Genomic DNA, 20,686 nt, shown 5'->3' on the forward strand with positions numbered 1-20,686 from the left:
TGGTCAGGGCATTGGCTTGAACTGATTAATAGAACTGTTTGTCCAAAGAAATAAATACAGGTATCTGAAAGTGTGTTAATAACGGTGCTTGAGAACATGTTAGGTCTTGATTATTTTTTAACAAATTGGGATGAACTGCAACAGATAAATTAAATGCTTGCTGCACTTTAAAATGCTGTTGAAAGGGTAACGTGGAGTTATGCTGGCTGATTCTCTGAACTCCAGGTTGTACTCCAGGAGTGTGTGTTTCTTTACTGAGCACAGCAGACCATCTGAAACAGCTGTTTTCTCATGTAGCATTAAGCTATTGTTTTTAATCTAGGATTAAAATTTATCAGTAAGTGATGAAATAGTGCTAGTCTAAAAAAAAATCAAAAATATCTCTAACAGGGTTTGAGTGATTTATTCAAAGTAAAAGGCCAGTGAGAGTAGTGCCTATATATGGTTGGTTATGCTTTCAAAGAAAAATACATCTGTACAGTGAGATTAAGGGCTTACAGCATTTCAGAACTCCAGTGTTCAGAGATGACATAAGAAACAACTCAGGAAGCACCTACAGCCATCTTATTTGCAGCATCCTGAAAATGTCTTTTTGAATTTTACTCCAAACTGAAGCCATCAGGAGTTCAGCCCTTCCATCTACCGATCTGTCCACAGGAATGAAGGGACTAACAGGGCACCAGTCTTGGTTCTCAGGTTTGAAATGTGCTTTCAAAGCAGCCTGACATCATTATGAGCTAGAAAGAGGCCTGGTCCTGTCCACAGTTGTGAATACTACACCATTCACAGACAAACACACTGAAATCTAAATGCTGGGGAAAAAAAAATAAGTAAATGAAGGAAGGCTTAAATTGACGGAAGTGGGAGAAGCTTCAGTGAAGTTTTCTCTCTTAGTGACAGTGGGACCCTGTGCCCTGTGAGGTTGGGCATGAGGAGTCATGTGCTCTACCTTTCTAGGAAAACAAGGATCATTAGACTGGAGAAAAGTGACACCTGCTCAATTTAAGGCTTTATCTCAAAAATAAAGTACCAGGTAATTTTGAGGAAGGAGCAAGAACCCCAAAGTAGGTAAAAGGCAATTCATATGAAAATCTGAGATTGCTTCATGCTCTGGCAGTGAGCCACAGGTTTTTATCAAATCTGCCATATATTTAATAATAATCTCAACTAATATAACTGGGTTATTCTCATTAACCGTATAAATATCCAGTCTTCCCCCTTTATTTAAGTCCTTAATCTCTTGATCCGACTAATATCTTCTGGTGATGAGATTTGCAGACTGATCACACACAGATTTAACTGTCTGCTCCATAATGTGAAGCAGAATCCAAATATTGTCTTGTCTGGACAGAGCTGGGTTCAAGCTTGCCAATTTTTCTGGCTATATTAAAGCCTGTCTGAATTTTGCCACCTGCACGCCTAGAGTTTTCCAGCCACATGGAAGGAACTGAATTAAATAGCTCCTATTTTCTGTAGGGGTTTGTGAGATCATTTTACTAACTGGTTGCCTCAGCTACGAATTGTTGCAGAGAGAAGCCTGTTGAATGACTTTTCAGAGCAAATCCAGGCTGGTTTAAAGAACACAGAGAAGAGGCTGTTCCTTGCTAGTTATTTTGAGAATGGAGTAGAAAGAGGATCTAATGTAAATCTCACTGACAGTGTCTTGAGAAAAATCCTGCAAGCTGGAGCATTTAAGTTCTTTGGTTTCTTCTTTGCTTTTGTTGGAGGTTTTACGTAGACTGACATGACTGGTAGTGAGTACAGCAATAAGAAATAGGAGATGAGCACAGTACTGCTCTTTGGGCCAGGCAGGCTGAAAGAGGTTGATCTGGTAGTTGGAATTTTGTGGCTGTCCTTCAGGATCTCCTCTGACTCGGTGTGTCACCATGGCAAGTCCTTTGGCATCCCCATGTTTTGATTCACCCAACTGAGAGAACAAGGCAGATAACGTACATCTGTTTCAGAACGTTACTTTAAGCTGTACAAATTGCTTTGAGACCAGTGTATGAAATGTGCATGTCATCGTTGCCCTTCCTCCAGGAGCATGGAGCATGGTTACCATCCTCAGTAAGGCTGGTCCGGGAAAAACACCAACTTATTTATTTCATAGGAACAACTATGGCTGGATATGGCCACACACCTAGCAGCAGCATTATTTAAGCAGAGTAGAAAACATCCACTAGTCACCTCAGTTTCTGCCTCTTACAGCCAATGAAATACTTTGTGGGCTAGCTGCATCCAGTTCCCTCAAAAGTATCAACTGTCAAGTGTTTCCACTCTTAACACCTCCTCCACTGAGCACCGACTGTGCTCTTTTGCTCTTGGCTACTGCAGTTGGGAATGGGCTGGAAGTCACAGATTAAATATTCTGGTGCAGATTCAGGCAGAGCAGATGTATTTGCTCAGTATGGTTTCTCCTGTTTCAGTAAATAACTTCTGCTTTGGGTTGAAGGGGTACAAATAAAACTGTGCTTATTTAGGTTAAAATAACACAACATTTTACCAGCTTCCAGCATCCTTACCAAAGCTAGGCTACTGTGCCTTGGAATAAAGTGTGTAACAGATGCATCACTGCTCGTAGACACCAGAAGACCATCCAGCATATGACCTTGCAGATAAATGCTTTTTTTGTGTGCTATCTTCTCAGCTGGACAGAAATTTATAGAAATTTAAGTTTTTAAATTGGTAACATAGCTCTGTGCAAAAAAGAGAATTCTGCAAATTAGAATTTTAGATTTCTGCAGGGCGGGGTTTTAATTAGGAATTTATTGGAGTACCTAGGCAGGAGAAGGTCCAGTGTCATAAATGGCATTAGCCGGTTTAGGTCAAAATCTGTGCTCAGTCTCTGTCCAAGGTAGAGAATGGTAGAAGTGGAGGGGGAGTGATGGATACTCCCTTATTTTGTGAAATTTGGATACAGAGCTGACAAAGCATTTGCATTCTGAAAACAAAGTCCTGTTGGAAGAGGAACCCACACCTTTTTATATAGCATCCCCTCAAGATTTTCTAATACTTTGCAGTTAAATATATAGCCATCCCAATATTATTTGGAGGTGAATAACTGCTCTACAGAAAGAGGAATTACTTAACCCGCTCATGAAATGCAGACAGCTCTAGGGCAGGGAATAACTAACAGGGTTCACAGCACCATGTAGTAGTGACAGGAGAGGACAAAGAGGCTGGGAAGCCCTTCGTGTTGTTGAAGGAAGTGATGAGACTTCTATTCTCAACACACAGCAGGAGGGATGGGGCTTCTTAACGTCCTAGTTGATAGATTGATGCACAGTCACCATGGCCGATCTACTTCTGAAATAAGAAGTGCTGAATTGACCCAGCTATGAATTTAAGCTGTCATTTTGGGGTGCCAGACATTATGTATCTGATCCCCAATACCCCTGCTGAGACTCAAGACTGGCAGCACCAGCTCTGTGTAGCCTCTGCCCGGGGTGGGCGAATGCTCCTGGGCTGGCTCTGGAGTGCAGTCCCTGTCATCTTCTGCACTTAAAAGCAAGCTTCATGTCATGCCTGTGCAGTCACTCGTCTGTGGCTAACGCTGGTGGATTTCTGATAAATATCATCCTTCAGCGAGTTGATTTCCTTACAGCAAATGAAAGGAGATAGCAAATAATCCAGCTAAACAAGTCTCTTCCTCTCCAGATGATAGGGAGTGTTTTTACACTGCTGAGTCTTGCAAATGAAGTCTTCAGGGAAATGATCAACAGCATGGAGCGCTGTGAGACAAGGAGGCTCGCAGAGCGGTGGCTGCTCACAGGAGGAGGAGCGGTGTCTGCAGCTGTAGGCTCAGCTTAGTGGCAAATTATGATCTATTGGAGGGAGAAAAACAAAGCAGCCAGGATAACCCAGCTGAGGTTGTTATTTTTTAACAAGTTTCCTTTTCTATTTACAGTAGAATATAACAGACTTCCTTGACTTGGAGCCCTGTGGGTGCCAGTCATTAGCCATTGCTCGTGTCCTTTCCTCTGAGGTGGCCGCAGAGCCCAAGGCAGGCAGGCCGGTGCCAGGCTTGCTGTACAGCTCTCAGCCCGGCTGTTTAAATAAGTTTGGGGGCTGGCATCTCGCTACTAGCACTGCCTATTGTGGTCTCATACCTCCCTTTTCATGCGTGTACTGTCAGAAAGCCCTTGCCTTATGTGGCCTCTTCCTCTGCCACTGCTTAACTCCCTGGAGATGCTCGGTTGGACTGTTCTGCAGTCAACAGAACAGTTGGAGGCTGTGAGGAGAAAAAGAGTCTGTGGCTCTCCAGAACAACATGAAGAAGATTTTCAAAAAAAAAAGCTAACTGCAGCCTTATGCTGCCATCCCTACCTCAGTATGAGGTGATAGCAGCCCCACACCTTTGGGGACTGACTTGTGCGGGGACTTCTCTGTTATTTCACCAAGTGGTGAGAAGAGGGGATTTGTGATTTTTTGCTGGCCTGGCTTGAAAGAGAAGCAACTTCTGCTATGGAAAATCGTGAGCACACAATCCTTGTGGGAGGCAGGAAGTAACAGCCTGTTCACACACGAGATTCTCCTGACCAGCCTGGTCTATTAAAGAGAAATTCCTTGCTGGCACTGGTATGAATTGTAGTGCAGACAAACCCACTGTCCTTCACTGGAGTTTGTGTCTGGGTAATGTTTTCAGAGCTGCAGCATTACTGGGAAAAATAGATCAGAAGTATCATCATGAAAAGACGGAGGATTCCTCCTCAAATCTCAGCAGAGACAGGAAGAGACACTTAGGTAGTTAATACAGAGCTGGTCTGATGGATAACATCCTATCCAGGGACTGTGCAGTGCTATGATTAGAGAAATAACCAGCAAATTGAACTTGCTTACTCGGACCACTTGCTCCCTGCGGCTGTGCACTGCTTGATGCAACAAACCACGGTCTGAATTAGAACTAAGGAAGGTGTATTCCAGCTGCAATAGAGGTAATTTTTTTTAATGTAAGAAGTAATCCCACTGTCTCCTTTTCAAAAATCTTTTGTCTCTGTCTTGTGCCTCTATAGGAAGAGTGCCAGAACTATGTCCGAGTGTTGATTGTTTATGGCAAGAAGGTTTTTACCTGTGGTACCAATGCCTTTTCACCGGTGTGTTCCAGTCGACAGGTCTGTTTTGCCTCTTTTACAGTGATGGAGGGGGCTGGGTACATGCTCTGGGAAAGGCCAGTCATTTGACAGGGCATCATGGCTGCAGAGAATGTGTTCCAAATGTAGCTGATCTGAGATTATTTTGGTTTTCTTCTTTGGGTCCCTTTGGGCTGCTTCAGGGCAGTGGGTGAATCTGCAGGTGGGGAGCAAAAAATGCATGTTATAGGTGAGCTGGTCCTGGACAAAGTGCTGCTCATGTAAACCTTGGATACAGTGCTGAAAATGGGAAATATAGAGAAGGGTGGCTGTGAATGCAGCTGAATACTCAAACGTTTCCTTAAAATAAATGGCAAAACTCCCTTTGGCATCAAGGGAGGCAGAAGCAGGCCCAGAGGAATGTTTATTTTTATAGTTTTTAATACCAGTATTGTAGTCAGGAGGTGTCCATGGAAGATTTAAAACCTGTTCTAGTAGCAAGAGCACCTGATTGCACCAAGTGGGTTGGGGTCTCCAATCTTTATTGGATGGGAAATTACCTTTCTTACAAAGCAACAGGATCTGTGAACCTTGGACACAATATCTTACGTTGGCAAACAAGAGATGTAAAGATCATTTTACAGTCATTGCTGACATTACATTCTTATAACATTGGCAAATGGTGGATGTAAAGATCAATTTGTAGTCATCACTGCTGTTACATTCTTATAGCTGCCTGGGTTTTAAAAAAATCAGGGATTTGCTTGTAGGTACTTGTGGGCAAATGGAATTTTCTATACCGATAAGAAAGCCAGATGCTCTTTAAATTCTCTCCTCTCTCCTTTTAAACACAGGTAGGAAATCTTAGCAAAGTCATTGACAAAATTAATGGAGTGGCTCGGTGCCCGTACGACCCTCGGCATAACTCGACAGCTGTGATTACATCACGAGGAGAACTCTATGCTGCAACTGTAATTGATTTCTCTGGGCGGGATCCTGCTATTTACCGCAGCCTTGGAAATGTTCCCCCGCTTAGGACGGCACAGTACAACTCCAAATGGCTCAATGGTAAAGTCATGTGGGTCGTATCTAAGCAAGAGGTGTATTAAAGTCAACTTGATGGGCTTGTAAATCTTTCCCTCTGTTTTCATACTGAGATTCAGAGTTACGATGGGGAAGGACTTCTGGTGCAATAATCGATGCAGCTTAGAATACCTTTAAAAGTAGCCTGGAAGTACTTCAAAGAAGTTGATTTAGAATACAGAAAGTGAGCCTTACATGCTACTTAACATGTGTATGTGTCTCTGTCTTGTGAGATGACAAAATACGTAATTTTAACAAGAACACCACTCAAAAGATCTGAGGATCAAAACCAACTTAAAGCATCATATTGTTGACCCAGTTCTGCACAGTGTTAAGTACCCTCAACTTCCACTGACTCAGCTGAAGATGGTTGGTTTCGGTGCAAGATCAGTCTCAAAATGAGAAATTTCACAGCACGTTATGTTCTATGTGAACCCATGCTGTTGTGGATTTACAGTTATTAAAAGCAGCTGTTACCCTGTAGTGATAATACCCTGCATCAAGCAAGCTCTAGAGTTTCAACCAGTAATTCCTGGAGTCAGTCCACACCTTCTGACTGGGGCAAAGCACTTCTTGTCTGAGCAGACTGTAGTGATGGAGATCCCAGTGTTCCCCATCTCTCTTTTGACCCAGGTAAGTTCACAAGATACTCAGAATCTTTTTAGTGGATTTCAGGACCTTTCAATAAAAGATACGAGCAGTGGGACTGTGTGCTCTCTAGAGCATAATGAGACTGAATTAGAATCAAGAAGGAGCATAACCCGTATACACTCGTTAGAAATATGTGCCTCTTGTCTGTACATGAATAAAGAATTCAGAAGGAAGCCACACTGCAACAGGGGAGTTTAAGGAAGGACAAACAGAAACTGAGTTTCTATGTTGTGATTGGAAAGACTAATATGACTCTTGGATTTATAACCTTGCACAGCATTGGTGACATTGGAGTAATTTCATCCTGTTCTGGCCACTTTTCATTAAGAAACAGAAAACTTGAAGGTGATTCAGAAAAGAGCCATGGAGTGATTTGAAGCTTGGAAAGCCTGCCTCACAGTGAGAAACTTAAGGCGCTCGATTTATTTATCTTTCTGAAAAGGAGATAAAAAGTGTTTTGTTCATGATATGGAATTGCTTACATCAAGAGAAGATTTCTGGCAGGATAAAGTTCTTTAATCTGGCAGACAAGTCATGACAAGAACCTGCGATTGGAAGCTGAAACCAAATAATGTCAAATAGAAAAAGAAGTACAGGTTCCAGCTGGGGCAGTCTTTAGTCATTCAGACAAGTCACCAAGGAAAGTGATGGATATACACCTGTGTGGCATTGTCCAGTAAGATCAGATCTCCTTTGAAAGATGTGGTCTAATTCACCTGTTAGTTGCAGGATCCAGTGGTGGAATTACAGGGTGAAATTCTCTGGTTCATGTTAGACAGAACCTTGGATTGGTGATCACAAAGGTCCCTTTAAGGTTCACTGTTTGAAGAAGAAAGTTTGACAGGAGGTGCTTTGCAGTTCCCTCCCAAACCTGCCTTGCAGCAGCATCAGCCTGCCTTCGTCTCTCTCCGCCATCACTCTGTTCTCCTTTCACTCCTGGGCTGCAGCATTAAAGGAATTCTGTACTTGCATTATTCTTCTTCCTTTGAACGTTACTCAGAAATGAACATTATAAAAGCACCCTATAAAACCAATAGTGGGTTTTTTTTGTTTAGTCAAATATTATTCCCATCTTTTCCTTTTGCCAAAGAAGCCGTTAGGATAAAAGACCATGCACTTTAATACCTTGTTAAATACCCAGTTAAAATATTCACTACAAAACCAGTTCCAGGCTCTTTGCAGTTCTTGTGAAAATAATAATAATTCCAGGAGAAAAAGAATGAAGGCAAGCTTGCTTCAATACTGTCAGTCTGTGGCATGGTTTTGTTTTACGGACATGAGATAATCTTTTCTGCCTAGGAACTGGAAAGGCTTCTTGATAAAAGCCAGATGTGAGTGCACTGGGAGAGGAGGTTGAATGTTTCATTGCAGCAGTCTGGGGAATTGGGCGGATGCACGCAGCATATTTAGCACATCATAAGGTGCACTTCAGAAGCGAATAGGTGAAGGAACCCCATGGGAAGGCTCTATGTTGTAAAATGAGTGTAGGTACAGAGAGCAGTCATGCATATGCAAAGTGTTGAACTCTGCTTTCACTGAAATTAGTAGCAGCTTTGCCAATAAAGTGGGAAAACAATGGAGGTCTTTCCAAGATCTGAAAAGTGGAACTAGAGCTGTATCCCAATATATCGTTATTCCCATCTACTGTTTCTATGTCCTGTGCTGACTCCAAACTCCCTGTGGTCCCAGCTTTGACAGCCTGAATAAAAGGAGCTGGCACCGCAATGCATTGAGCGAGTCGGTGAGCACAGATTGATTTCTGACCTGTATAAATCTCTTCAAATGTTTGTTTTTCAGAGCCTAACTTTATTGCTGCCTATGACATCGGTTTATTCACCTACTTCTTCTTCCGCGAGAATGCAGTAGAGCATGACTGTGGGAAGACAGTGTATTCTCGTGTGGCAAGGGTTTGCAAAAATGATATTGGAGGGAGATTTTTGCTGGAGGACACTTGGACGACTTTCATGAAGGCCAGGCTGAACTGCTCCCGTGCTGGAGAAATCCCTTTCTATTATAATGAATTGCAAAGCACCTTCTACCTTCCTGAGCAAGATCTGATCTATGGTGTCTTCACTACTAATGTGTAAGTCACACTGGTTTTACTGCCCCTCTTCTATCCCCAGCAGTTTGAGACTGACAATATCCTGATTTCTTAGATGGTCTGAGCAATCATTTTTAAAAGATCTTTGGTTGACGTGAAGGGATAGCTCTGTGTTATCCATCATAGCAACAGAGCCTTTAGGACAATGTTTTTAATCCATGGTTCATAGATTCCTGGAGTCCACAAAAGGTGACTGTGCAGTTCTAGGGTAACTTAATTTGATATAAACCTGGGCTGTGACAGACTTCTGACATTTTGTAGAGGCAATGCTACTTGTATAGATCAGAGAACTGGTCTAAAAATGACCCAACAGAAAAACGTAATTAATTTTCAGCTGGGCTAACTGCATGAACAAGCTGGCACAGTTGTGTGAACATTGAGCTGGCCCATGGTACATGTGCTTGGGAGAGAAAGACCAGAAGAAGGAGAATGAGACAGATGGGATCACAACAGCCTAGACTGAAATCAACATAAATTGCTGTTGAACAACACTTTATAGAAGCGATGTCACACGGGCTACACAGCACTTGACGTTTCCAAAGGGAGACTGTACCTCTGCTACAGACTGTTTCAGGTCCACAAATCAAAAGCAGCATTGGAACTCTGAGGGGAAGGCATGATTTCTGAAACTTAATAATCACCTCTTCTTGGCTTGATATTGAAAAAACTTGTAATTGAAATGATTTAGCGTAGCTATGAAAGCAGAAAGGAGAAGAGGAGTTAATTAAAAAATATATTAAAAAACTCATAATGTATATTTTTAAGTCAGGAAAACTCAAATAACTTCTTCTCTGAAGCCCAAGGCTAGGATGATAAGTTTCAAGCTATAACCAGTCTGCATGGTATTGAGTTTCAATAATAAATGTTCTCCAGGGGGGTATTTTCCTGATGTGTAAACTAGAAAATGAAAATTTGAGTTAGTTACTCCGTGCAAAAAACACTCCTCATGCTGGGTTGCCAACTTCTTTAGGATTTTTGTGTGCAATGGATTCCTGTTCAATATGGATAAGGGTCTGGTCCCAAGAAGCCTGTAGCAAACCAAAGAAATGAAGCCCCACTGAAATACAGGCCTTCCTGTTTTAACGTGTGACTTGCTGACATGAGAGGGCTTGAACTTCAGCCCTTGAAATCACAAAGCATCAGTCCCAGAACCTAAAGCACTGTTGGGAACTTCACTATGGGTTTCAACAGAGACCAGATTTTATTCTTGCTCTGTAAATGCCAAGAAGCGTTTGGCCACCCTCGTCCATCTTCCGTGTTTTGTTTCTGCGCTACCATTGCCAACAGCAGCCAAAAGTGAGCCAGTGGAGGAGTAACTAGAAAAAAACAAAACATGGTTGAGCACTGCACCTTGATTGTGGACTTTGGGGAAAATCTGTCCTGGGATTGAGAGGAGCACAGATACAGGCTGGACGACAAGAGGATTGAGAGTGCAGTGCTGGGCGACACGTGTGGGAAGTATGGATGTTGGTGGATGAAAAACTGAACATAGGCTGGCAATATGCACTCGCAGCCCAGAAAGCCAGTCGCATCCTGGGCTGCATCAAAAGAAGGATGGCCAGCAGGTCAAGGGAGGTGATTCTGCCCCTCTGCTCTGCTCTCGTGAGACCCCACCTACAGTACTGTGGTTAGCTCGGTGGCCCCAATGTAAAAAAACCATGAACCTGTTGGAACGAGTCCAGAGGAGGGCCATGAAGGCGATCGGGGGCTGGAGCACCTGCCCTGCGAGGACAGCCTGGAGAAGAGAAGGCTCTGAGAGACCTTATAGCGGCCTTCCGGTACCTGAAGGGGCTACGGGAAAGCTGGGGAGGGACTCTTTATCAGGGAATGTCATCATAGGATGAGATGTAACAGTTTCAAACTGCAAATAGATTTAAATTAGATAGAAGGAAGAAATTCTTTTCTATGAGGGTGGGGAGATCCTCAAACAGGTTGCCCAGAGAAACTGTGGAAGTCCCCTCCTTGGAAGTGTTCAAGGCGAGATTGGACGGGGCTTTGAGCAACCTGGTCTAGTGTGGTGTCCCTGCCCATGCCAGGGGGGTTGGAAGTAGATGGTCTTTAGGGTCACTTCCAACCCAAACCATTCTATGCTTCTGGTAGCCAAACTTCCTGAACATTAAAAGGAAACCTAGTTACTGCTTTGGGTGGACTTCTGTGCTCATAGTGATAATGTTTTTTCTATCTATTTGTCACTCAGTCAGATAAGAACAGAAGAAGAAAATTATTAATGATAAAATTATTAATAACTGCATTATATTTATCAAATGAGAAAATTATTAATATTTATCAAATTGGTATTGTTTGGGGACTATAATCAGGGAGACATAGGCTAGCTGAGGTTAAAACAGTTTTCTCCCCGTGTCTGTCTCCCAGGTTTAACATGAGACCTGATGAGTGTTGCCCGTCTCCTTTGAGTTACACTTTAGTCACTCTTCATACATTATGAGTGTATGTTCTCTCTTGTATCTTCTGAAGACAATATAATGCATAACGTGTGTAGTTAAAGAAATGAGTTATTGATAATAGCTGAAGTTAGATCAAGTAGCATTTTGGGTCTACAACATGATGTTCTTTTGAGAGTTCAGAGAGAAAATGTTCCAATTTGTCATCCGACTAGAGAAATAATGGTAATTATTCTTCCACTGGGACTTATATCATGCTGCATGAGCTCTGCATACCAAAGAGGGTTGATGTATGCTCCAGTCCAAATTTCTTTATAATAAAATACTAATACCTCACAAAACTATGATTTTTTTTTCTTTAAAGGTGTTTTTATTTTAGAAGGTTCATGTTTAATGCATTTAGGGTCATTTTATAACAAAGCAGTATTAGTGGTTGTGGTAACACCCCCATATAGATTTATTACTTCACACTGTGTTATACCTAGCTGAATCAATGGGAAAGTGAACTTTTTGGGGAAGCTGCTGATGAAATATTTAAGTTGTTTTTATTAAGTTTTTTTCTGGGAGGTAATAGAGACAATGTTGAAACCTCCTTGAACTTACTGGTTCTCTAAACCACCGATTTAATCACAGGAGGTAGGAGGTGGGAATAAAGGAGGTTGCAGCCCACACCAGGACAACACAGGGGCCAGCTGCACAAGTTGATGTCACTAACTTGACACTGGGATCAAAGTTTTCGTAGGGAGGAACAGGAAGTATGCCAGGCCACAGATGGAAAGGAAAACGGGATAGATTTAATGGAAGACCTCTTTCCTTTCTCCTCCCTAGCAAAGGTAAAGAGCTGAATTGTGGAGTCCTTACCAGGGTTCTAAAAGTATCTTATTTTTAAAAAAGTATTTTTGTTAGACTAGTGGGGTTTTATTGTTTCCTTTCCTTTTTCATTTTCTTTCTCGTTCTCTTTTTTTTTTTCCTTTGTGTGCCTCAAGGCATTTACTTGTCATCCATCATTAGCTTTGTCTTAAGAGCTGCTGTCTGTGAGCATGCACTGCGTCAGCGGTGCTCAGACAAAAGTGGAGAAAGGTTCGCCCGGCGTTGCTTTGACATGTTCAAAGTGAGCTACTCCATCACTCTGGGGATGGAAGGGGCAGGGGCAGGAGCAGAGAATAGAAAGGCAAAGCACAAAGTTCTTCCTAATGTTGTATTGCTTGGAAGAAATACGCCGTGAAAGAAACTGTTCTTCTGCTTTCTAGCCTGGGATTGTGGAACAAGGCTTTATTTTTTCCTTTTTTTTTGTATGTGTGTAAGAAAGTGTAACTTTTGGTTTAGTAAAAAAAAAAAGAGTATTCTTTTCAGAGAATTCAAATGGCTTTAATTAGCAGAAAGATACATATAGCAGGGCTTGGGTAATTTAAGAGGCACCATGATGACTTAGTCTCTTGTGCTAGCCCTATTTTTAGTTTTGTTCTGCTATCTTTTTCTTTATGTGTTCCTCTTTTCCATTAAAAAAAAAAAAAGTGGGGAAAGAGGAGAGCTGGGAGGAGGTTGGAATTTCAGGTTACCACTTAGCAAATGTCCTGCTTTGGGCCAGTGTTCCTGAGGTGCCCGCACCATCTGGGAAGCATCCTCCAACCCTCTTGAGGCAAAAGGAGCTGAGCCTGCTCAGGACCTGGCAGAAATGGGTCCTCCATGACTGAAATGGGACAGCATAGGCCAGCTGATCTGTGTGCAAGTCTGTCTGGGCAGCAGAGCATCCCTAAAACAATTCCCTTCCAAAGAGTCCTTCCTACAGTGGCATCTCCCCAGCCGTGCCTCCCCTGGCTGCTGCGTGCGTGGTGAACAGTCTGCCCGAGAGCGATGCTGTTCCCAGCTGGGAACACAAAGTGAGCTGTGATCACTGAAAACAGAGGCTTTTAGTATTACCAAGACCTTCTTGCATGCTGAGCTGCTGTAACAACCAGCCTGGTTTCAATTGTCACCCTTTCCCTTCCCCTGCATGTGTGTGTGTGCATACATGTCTGTATTTTTTATGTATATATATGAAATTAGGGGATATAGTTTATAGCTGAAATTTCAGGAGCTTGTAGAAACAGAATTTCACCTTGAGAAACACCAAGAGATTGGAAATTAGGTTGTTTGTAATCAATAAATATAGATGGGTTGTTAAAAATATTAAAATAAAACCAGACACAAATAATCCATGCAAATTAAACTGTATTCACCTTTCTTGTCAGAACTGTTTCCACAGCCCGTAAATCACAGACATTTTAAAACCAAGCTAAAAATTCATTCTCAAAATTGTCATGCAAGCCATCTGCATTTTACAATTTTTTAATTTATTTTTACTCCCTGTGAGACTGGTATCACTGTACATCTACCTACCAATTTACGTGTATTTTATTTGAGTGGAGTTTGATGTCTGTTATGATGAAAATGTCAATGTTCTAATGATTAAATTGATTTTTTTTTTCTCATCTTTTCCAGAAACAGCATAGCTGCCTCAGCAGTGTGTGCCTTCAACCTTAGTGCCATTACTCAGGCATTTAATGGTCCTTTCCGTTACCAAGAAAACCCAAGATCAGCCTGGCTGCCAACGTTAAACCCCATTCCTAATTTCCAGGTACTGCTGCCCTTCAGTTTATTCCAGTCCCTTTTACTTTCAGTGACTCCAGTGGGTTGATTTGTGTGGAACTCATTTTTCCACATAGACCCATGGTGCAGATAAATTGTATTTCTCCACATTTATGAGGGTTTTATTCTGTGGAACTCCTTGCCATGTGCTATTGAGACCATGGGATTCATGGCAAAAATTGAACGGTTTTACCAATAATAAGAATGTTCAGATTTTTTATAATAATGAATAATTTAAAGCTCTGTTATGCTCTTCACTGACACATGGACTCTGAGAATGTGACCCTTAAGAGGGGACAAGTCGCCACCAAAGTGGGAAGAATTGAAAGCTGAAACTGGAAAAAGTCAAACTGGAATAGACACAACCTATATTTTTAAACAAGAAAGGTAATTAACCACTGTGACTGTGTAAGGATGTGATGAATTTTCCATCACTTGATAGGACTCCTAAGGTGTCAGTGCAGGATTTGTGTCTTTCCAAGACACAGTAACTCTCCCAGCAGTTATGGGCCTGCTGCAGCAGTAACTGGTGGAAGAGGATACATGAGGATGGTCACAGTGGTTCCTTGTCGCCTTAAAAATCTTTGCGTCTATGAGTAAGCGTCTTTTCAGGATAATCAGTTAAGGCCAGTGTGAAAATTATAGAACAGCTTCAGTCATTTTTTGCCCAGACTCAGTCAGTGTGGTGCAGAGTATGCGTGTGGCAGTCCCAGAAATCCTGAGTCTTCTGAAGCATGAGCCCATTTCACAGCTCAGTCCCTTCCCACCTGGGGAATCCTAGGAAGGATGGACTTGTCTTCCTGTTCTAGGTTCCCCATGGTGAATCCTCTCAGACTGACCGTGTGAATCTGGCTCTCCTTTATTATGGCAACAGTGCTGAGGCTGCCTGCAAATGCCATCTGCCTTCAAGATGGTGATGTCAGGGACCTTCCAAAGAGGACTCTGCAGTCGCCTGAAATCACAGCAGGAGCAGATGGGAGGCAGGTCCACGCTGCAAGCAGGGAAGGAACCTGATTGCTCCCCCTGAGTTCCCTCATGACACCTGAGTGAGGGCTTCTGCTGTACAAGGTGAGACAGTTTGGGGCTCTCAGTCACCCCCTCAGCTCGGTGCACTGAAACCCAAGAAACAAAGCTTGGCTGAAGGCCCAGCCATGCCAGGCATGGCCAAGCTTGCTTTCACTCTCTTTTTTTGGTTTTGGCTTTTTGTGGTTTTTTTTTTAACAGAGGTTAACTGAGAATCAAGGACTTTCTGTTGCTTGCTAGGCTAACCCAAGAGGAATAGAAAAAACTTTGGAAGGCATTTCCATGTAGTGAAAAGTATCAGATAAAATGCGGAGTGCAAAGATTGCCGCAGCAAGATGAAAGAAAAGGGTCAGAGGAAAATAAGGAAAGGAAAAGGAGGTATGTGACAGACAAAAGGAAGATTGCAAGAAGAGATTAAGATGTTCTTCAAGCACAGGAGGAACAAGAGGTCAGTGAAGGGCCTTTAGGAGATGACAAGGGTAATTTAGTGACAGAAGAGGCAGATATTGCAAAAAAATTAAATTATTTTTTTGCCTCAATGTTCACAAAGGAAGATGAGGGAAGCATGCCAGATTTTTTTTTCTTGCAGAGGAAGGAGAAATACTGAAGGATACAGAGGATCAGGACAGTACAGATAATCAGGAAATTAGAACAAAACAAAATAAAGCCAAACCAGAGGGATGCTGTGTCAGCACGTGGGCTGCCAGAAGACCAAAGGGATTATCTGTGACTTGATGAGAACAGAAAACAAAACCAACAATGACATTCCTGTCACTGGGATTCCTCCTTCAGTAATGCTCTAGAAAGGAAAATGAGTGGGGAGAAAAGCATCCAAAGCAAGACAGTAGTGTAAACCAGAAGGAGTATAGGATACAGCAGAAGAGAGACATCTAAAAGCTCTTTAGAATGTGGGATGAGACATGAACTAAAAAAGACATTGCAATAAGAAAAAAAGGCATTAAAACCCATCTGAGGACACATCAAAAACCCGCTGATGTTTCCTTAGTCGGGCTACTCAGGAAGACGTTTAAGTTGGTGAAAAGTGACCACATTGATAAATGGTGGTAATTATCATCACCCTCTTTACATAGTACACACAAGCTCAGAAATACTGTAGGACTTAGTACACCAGCCATTAGGATCTGTATCTATTGTATAAATGTGAACTAAAATCCTGTCAACTCATTTTAACACATGCTAAGAGAAGCTCTGCATGGTGCACCTCTGAAAGGCAGCCACATTGATAAAAGTTGCTTTGATGCATATTGAGAGTGTGCGCATGGGACATTTGTGCACTGTAGCTGGAGTGCTGTAAATTGACACCCTAATTCACAATATACTAGCTTCTCTTCCAAGGAAAGCCCAAAAACCTGGAACCAAGATGAAGAAAAAGACATTTGTGGGTTTTTTTTCCAGTGAAATCACTCAGATGTGAACTTCACTTATTGAAAAGCAAAGTGGTCCATGGACTGAGTGTGGGAGTTGGCACTATTTTGTACCACTGGCTCCCATGGCCTTGGGCAAGATAAGTAACCAGTCACTCAGCTGCCTTTTGGAGTAATAAATCTTCTGACCACCGTGCATGGCATTGTGGTGAAGAGTGAAGATCCAGCCCTGGGTACTGCCACAGACCACAAAACTGCACAGAGATTTTTTGAAAATGCTTTTGAATGACTTTTGAAAACGCTGAATTGTAGAGATGAGTGTGAGATAGAAACTCAGGCCTTAAAATGTGCAATCCACCTGGTAGAACTTAAGATGTTGATTAAAAGACACAAGATGATCTCTTTTGTTCCCCCCTATTCTTGATGGACGAGGGCGTTGAGTCCTGCTGCAGTGCACCCTTTGGTGCTGGGGGGTGGCTGGACACAAGCTGATCTGCCACTTGCTGTGCAGACAGAAGAGCTGTGGGTGAGGAGGGTTCAACTAACAGCTAACCTGCCTCACTTCAGGCGAAACCAGAGGGGTTTGTTCAGAAGGCAGCACATAAGAGAAAAGCGGTGTGGTGATTTGGGTGCTTTGGTGCAAACCAAGACTAGAGGTTTTTTAACCTCTAGTTTTACGTGTTATACAGACTGAGATGGCAGGTAGAGGCTGAAGATTATTTGAAATGCTTCAAGGATTTATCACCACAAAAACTTACTCTCCACTGCTAGCTTTAAATCTCTCTACAGGTAGTTTTAATTCTTTCTTTTCCTCTTCAGTTTGTTAATGCCTTTTATCCTTCTGGCATGCTGGCTCCAGAATATCACAAGGGAATGAAACAACACATCCCTGGTCAGCGGACCAGCTGAGAGAAATATTTTCAAAGAGTGGGCTACAGGCCAAAGCTAGGCTAAGGAGCTGTGATCAGGCTAGAGGCCTGATCCTGTGACCCTCACACAGATGCACCTTCCCAGGAAATCAGCAGGGCATGGGTTTCCAGAAGACTTTCAGTTTGGTCTTGGGCTGCTGGAGTGGGGAGAAAATGCAGATGCTGAAGTTCAATCTTCCATGTTTAGTGTGGGACGCTGAGTGACAACAGCCCTAACGAGAACCTGACAGAGAGAGTTCTACAGGATGCCCAGCGCTTGTTCCTGATGAATGATGTCGTACAGCCGGTGACCATAGATCCATACGTGACTCAGGACAGCATTCGATTTTCCAAACTGGTGGTTGATATTGTTCAGGGGAAGGATACTCTCTACCACGTGATGTATATTGGAACAGGTAAGAGCTTAAGAAGAGGGCTTAAGAAAGTTCCCTTCACTCATACACTAAGCAACCCTGGGAGCCCAGTCGTGATGTCATTACAGAGTTGTCATTCAGTATCATTTTGGCAGAAAGCTGCATGGAGGCTAGTTTGCCTGAGTAAATTAAAAACAGGATGGAGGACTTGAGAAAGAGTCCCAAGTGAACAGACTGTAAATCTACATGGTGTTTAAAAAACAACAATATTTTTTCTCCCTTTTATAAAAACATGTTTCAACTAATCAAACTAATACATAACAGTGGAGAAGAGCAAAGATCGCTGAAATGCTCTGTGTTTTTGTGCACGTAAGTTGCCTCAGCACTATGACATACTCATCTCTAAAGAAGCAACAATAAAGCTTAACCTCTAGTCTTGCCCAAGATTTTAATTATGTCTTTCTTTGCACTTCCACGTGCCTCCTGGTATATGACTCCCTGTGCTTTTGGGAATGGACATGCACTGAAATGTAATGCAGATGGGGCAGCTGAGGCAAGTGCTTTTTTGTGGTAGCATGGTGAGCCAGTGGTAGAATTAAGTATATGATTTAGTCTCTTGATTTCTACTGCCATCCTCTAATTAGCAGGACACATTGCCTCTTCTGAAAAGCACAGATATCTTGGATAAATGAAAGATGCTGAAGAAGGACGAAGTGTTATAAATGGTTTTCTTAGCCCATATTCATACTAATGATAGAGGTTAAATTAAATAGTTTAATTAATCAGAGCATATGGCCAGCCTCATGGGTATAATGTTGTTATCCTCTATTGCAAAGCTCTGACTTTAGAATAAGATGGATTGCCTCCATAAGTGTTAGTTTAATCTCACATCTGAATGCAGAGTCTTTGCCTCATTCTCATGTTACTGCCTTCCAGGACTGTGCCATAATTTATCTAACTTTTTACCACTACTTACTTCAAAAGTGATCATCTTGCCTGTGTTCGAGTAACATTCCCACTGTGGGAGCCTCTATGGACATTGATTACTATGAAAAGATTATACTTCAATGAAAATACAACATGATTCTGCCGTTTTGATATCTTGATATTTGAAGTGAGGAATACTAGCTACAAAGCCTGAGAGAAAGCTGGGATATTTTTTGCCTCACAGCCATTTATGTAGAAAAGTCCACTGCCATAACCTCACCTCCTTATTGGTGTTTGCTTTCTGACCCTGGTTAGTGGTGACTGAAGAGTAAGCTCTTCTGGACCTGAAACCTTTAAACAACTCAAATGCTGAAGTAGTGACAGCCCTGCCCAGAGGCAGCCCTGAACACAAACCCAGTCCAGAGACAAACTGAGCCCAAACTTGGGTCTCAGTCTTGTTTTCAGTGTTGTTCCTCCTAAGTGAAAGCAAAGTTTCGCATGCAACCAATTCCGCTGCTGCAGATTGCTGAGCTTCGGCACTAGGACAGAGTTAGTGGGATAGAAGGACAAATCTTCAGTAACAATTGGAGCTGACAGTCTTCTTTGGGATTTTAATGATAAATGGTGTGGTTTCCCCCTTCTGCCCAGCATAAATCTCCCACAGTTTATCAGGTCTTTAAATTGTTTAGGTAAGAGCACCGTGAACACAAACATACATGTTTCTGTGTGTGCACTGCTTATGCCATAACATCCCCTTGTCAAGCTGGCAGGACAGCTTCTCCCTGCAAGAGGATCAGTCAGATCCATGAGCCATGCAGTCATTACGGAGGCCTCTGACATTTCCAGCGGTGCTGCTGCATCTGTTGTCATTTGTCATGGCATCAAACCCCACTGATCTGCTCCATAAACCAAAAGAAATACGGACTTGAGGCACCAGAAATGATCCCTGCTGTCTCGGGTCACCCTGCTGTATAACTCACTGCTAACAGGACCAGACTCTTTTCTGCCTCAGCGCTCCAACTGGGAGATATTTCCAGGTACTCACTCTCCAGATGGTTTACATCCTTCTGGGTTTCCATTATAAAGCATTCACAGACAGTTTCTTTAATGCCTGAGAACGTGTAGCTGGAGCTCTCTTTACCACAGGCAGCAGGCAACTCAGAACTAGGTTTAAAGCGATTGTATAAAGAAGACGTTAGTATTTCACTCCTGAAGCAGGTGTGAAATTAAGTCAGTGCCTCCAAGATTTACTTCTACCTTGTTTTTTGTTCCGTTAGAATATGGCACCATCCTGAAGGCCCTTTCTACCACTAACAGGAGCCTGAGGAGCTGTTATTTAGAGGAAATGCAGATCCTCCCTGACGGACAACGGGAAGCAATCAAGAGTCTCCAAATCCTGCACAGCGACAGGTCGCTGTTTGTGGGCTTAAATAATGGAGTGCTAAAAATTCCTCTGGAGAGATGCTCCATGTACAGAACAGAAGGGTAAGCAAATTTACAGCTCTGTTATATTCCACTTTAGGTTAAAAAGAAAAGCACCAGGGAAACATATACCAGTCTCATTCGGGTTGGAAGACTTTTTTTCATCGGTACAAGACAAAACACTGTTGAAAGTGCTTCTCCTGATAGATAGATTCATGACTGGAGCAATGAGAGTGAGCAATATTTTTTTTACTAAATATTAATCAGTACTCATTAGAAATTAATTGTGTTTACCAAGGAAGGGTTTGCAATATTTACTTTTTTTTTTAATTGAAATTTCAGTGTTGCTTTTATTAACTCTGTGTGTTCTACTGATGGTTCTTAATGGCACTATGGCTGCAAGTTTCTGAATTTGGGTTGCAGCCAGCCTATCCCAGCTTATCCTAGTGATCACCCCTCAAACATCTGATGAGGCAGGGCTGGGCTGCATGGCAGCTTGTTACTACTTTTGGAGCCCAATAGCTCATCTCAACTATGTGTGACACCTCTTATGCCTGGATAGATTCTATGCCTTGATTGCACCTTTTAGAGGGAGTAGGAAAAAAGACTTACTTTAATTGTCAGCCCTCGCTTCAGACCAGTTTTCTCAGAAATGTCTGTAGAAGGTTTTTGGATCCAAATTATATCCCTCCACTTAAATGGGTGAAAGAGTG

The 20,686-nt window shown here is 42.4% G+C and overlaps 1 protein-coding gene across 1 annotated transcript in view; it reads left to right on the plus strand.

Annotated features, from left to right (window-relative positions):
* Positions 1-20,040, plus strand: part of LOC104277843 (semaphorin-5B-like) — a 79,856-nt gene extending 59,816 nt beyond the window's left edge. The window contains exons 5-10 of the mRNA XM_009874617.1: positions 5,013-5,111; positions 5,924-6,137; positions 8,601-8,886; positions 13,788-13,923; positions 17,459-17,666; positions 19,829-20,040. Of these exons, the coding sequence (XP_009872919.1) occupies positions 5,013-5,111; positions 5,924-6,137; positions 8,601-8,886; positions 13,788-13,923; positions 17,459-17,666; positions 19,829-20,040 (1,155 nt within the window). The remainder of the gene's footprint in view (positions 1-5,012; positions 5,112-5,923; positions 6,138-8,600; positions 8,887-13,787; positions 13,924-17,458; positions 17,667-19,828) is intronic.
* Positions 20,041-20,686: the final 646 nt, after the last annotated feature.

Source organism: Apaloderma vittatum, unplaced genomic scaffold (genome assembly GCF_000703405.1).
Source record: "Apaloderma vittatum isolate BGI_N311 unplaced genomic scaffold, ASM70340v1 scaffold1868, whole genome shotgun sequence".
Classification (NCBI taxonomy): Eukaryota; Metazoa; Chordata; class Aves; order Trogoniformes; family Trogonidae; genus Apaloderma; species Apaloderma vittatum.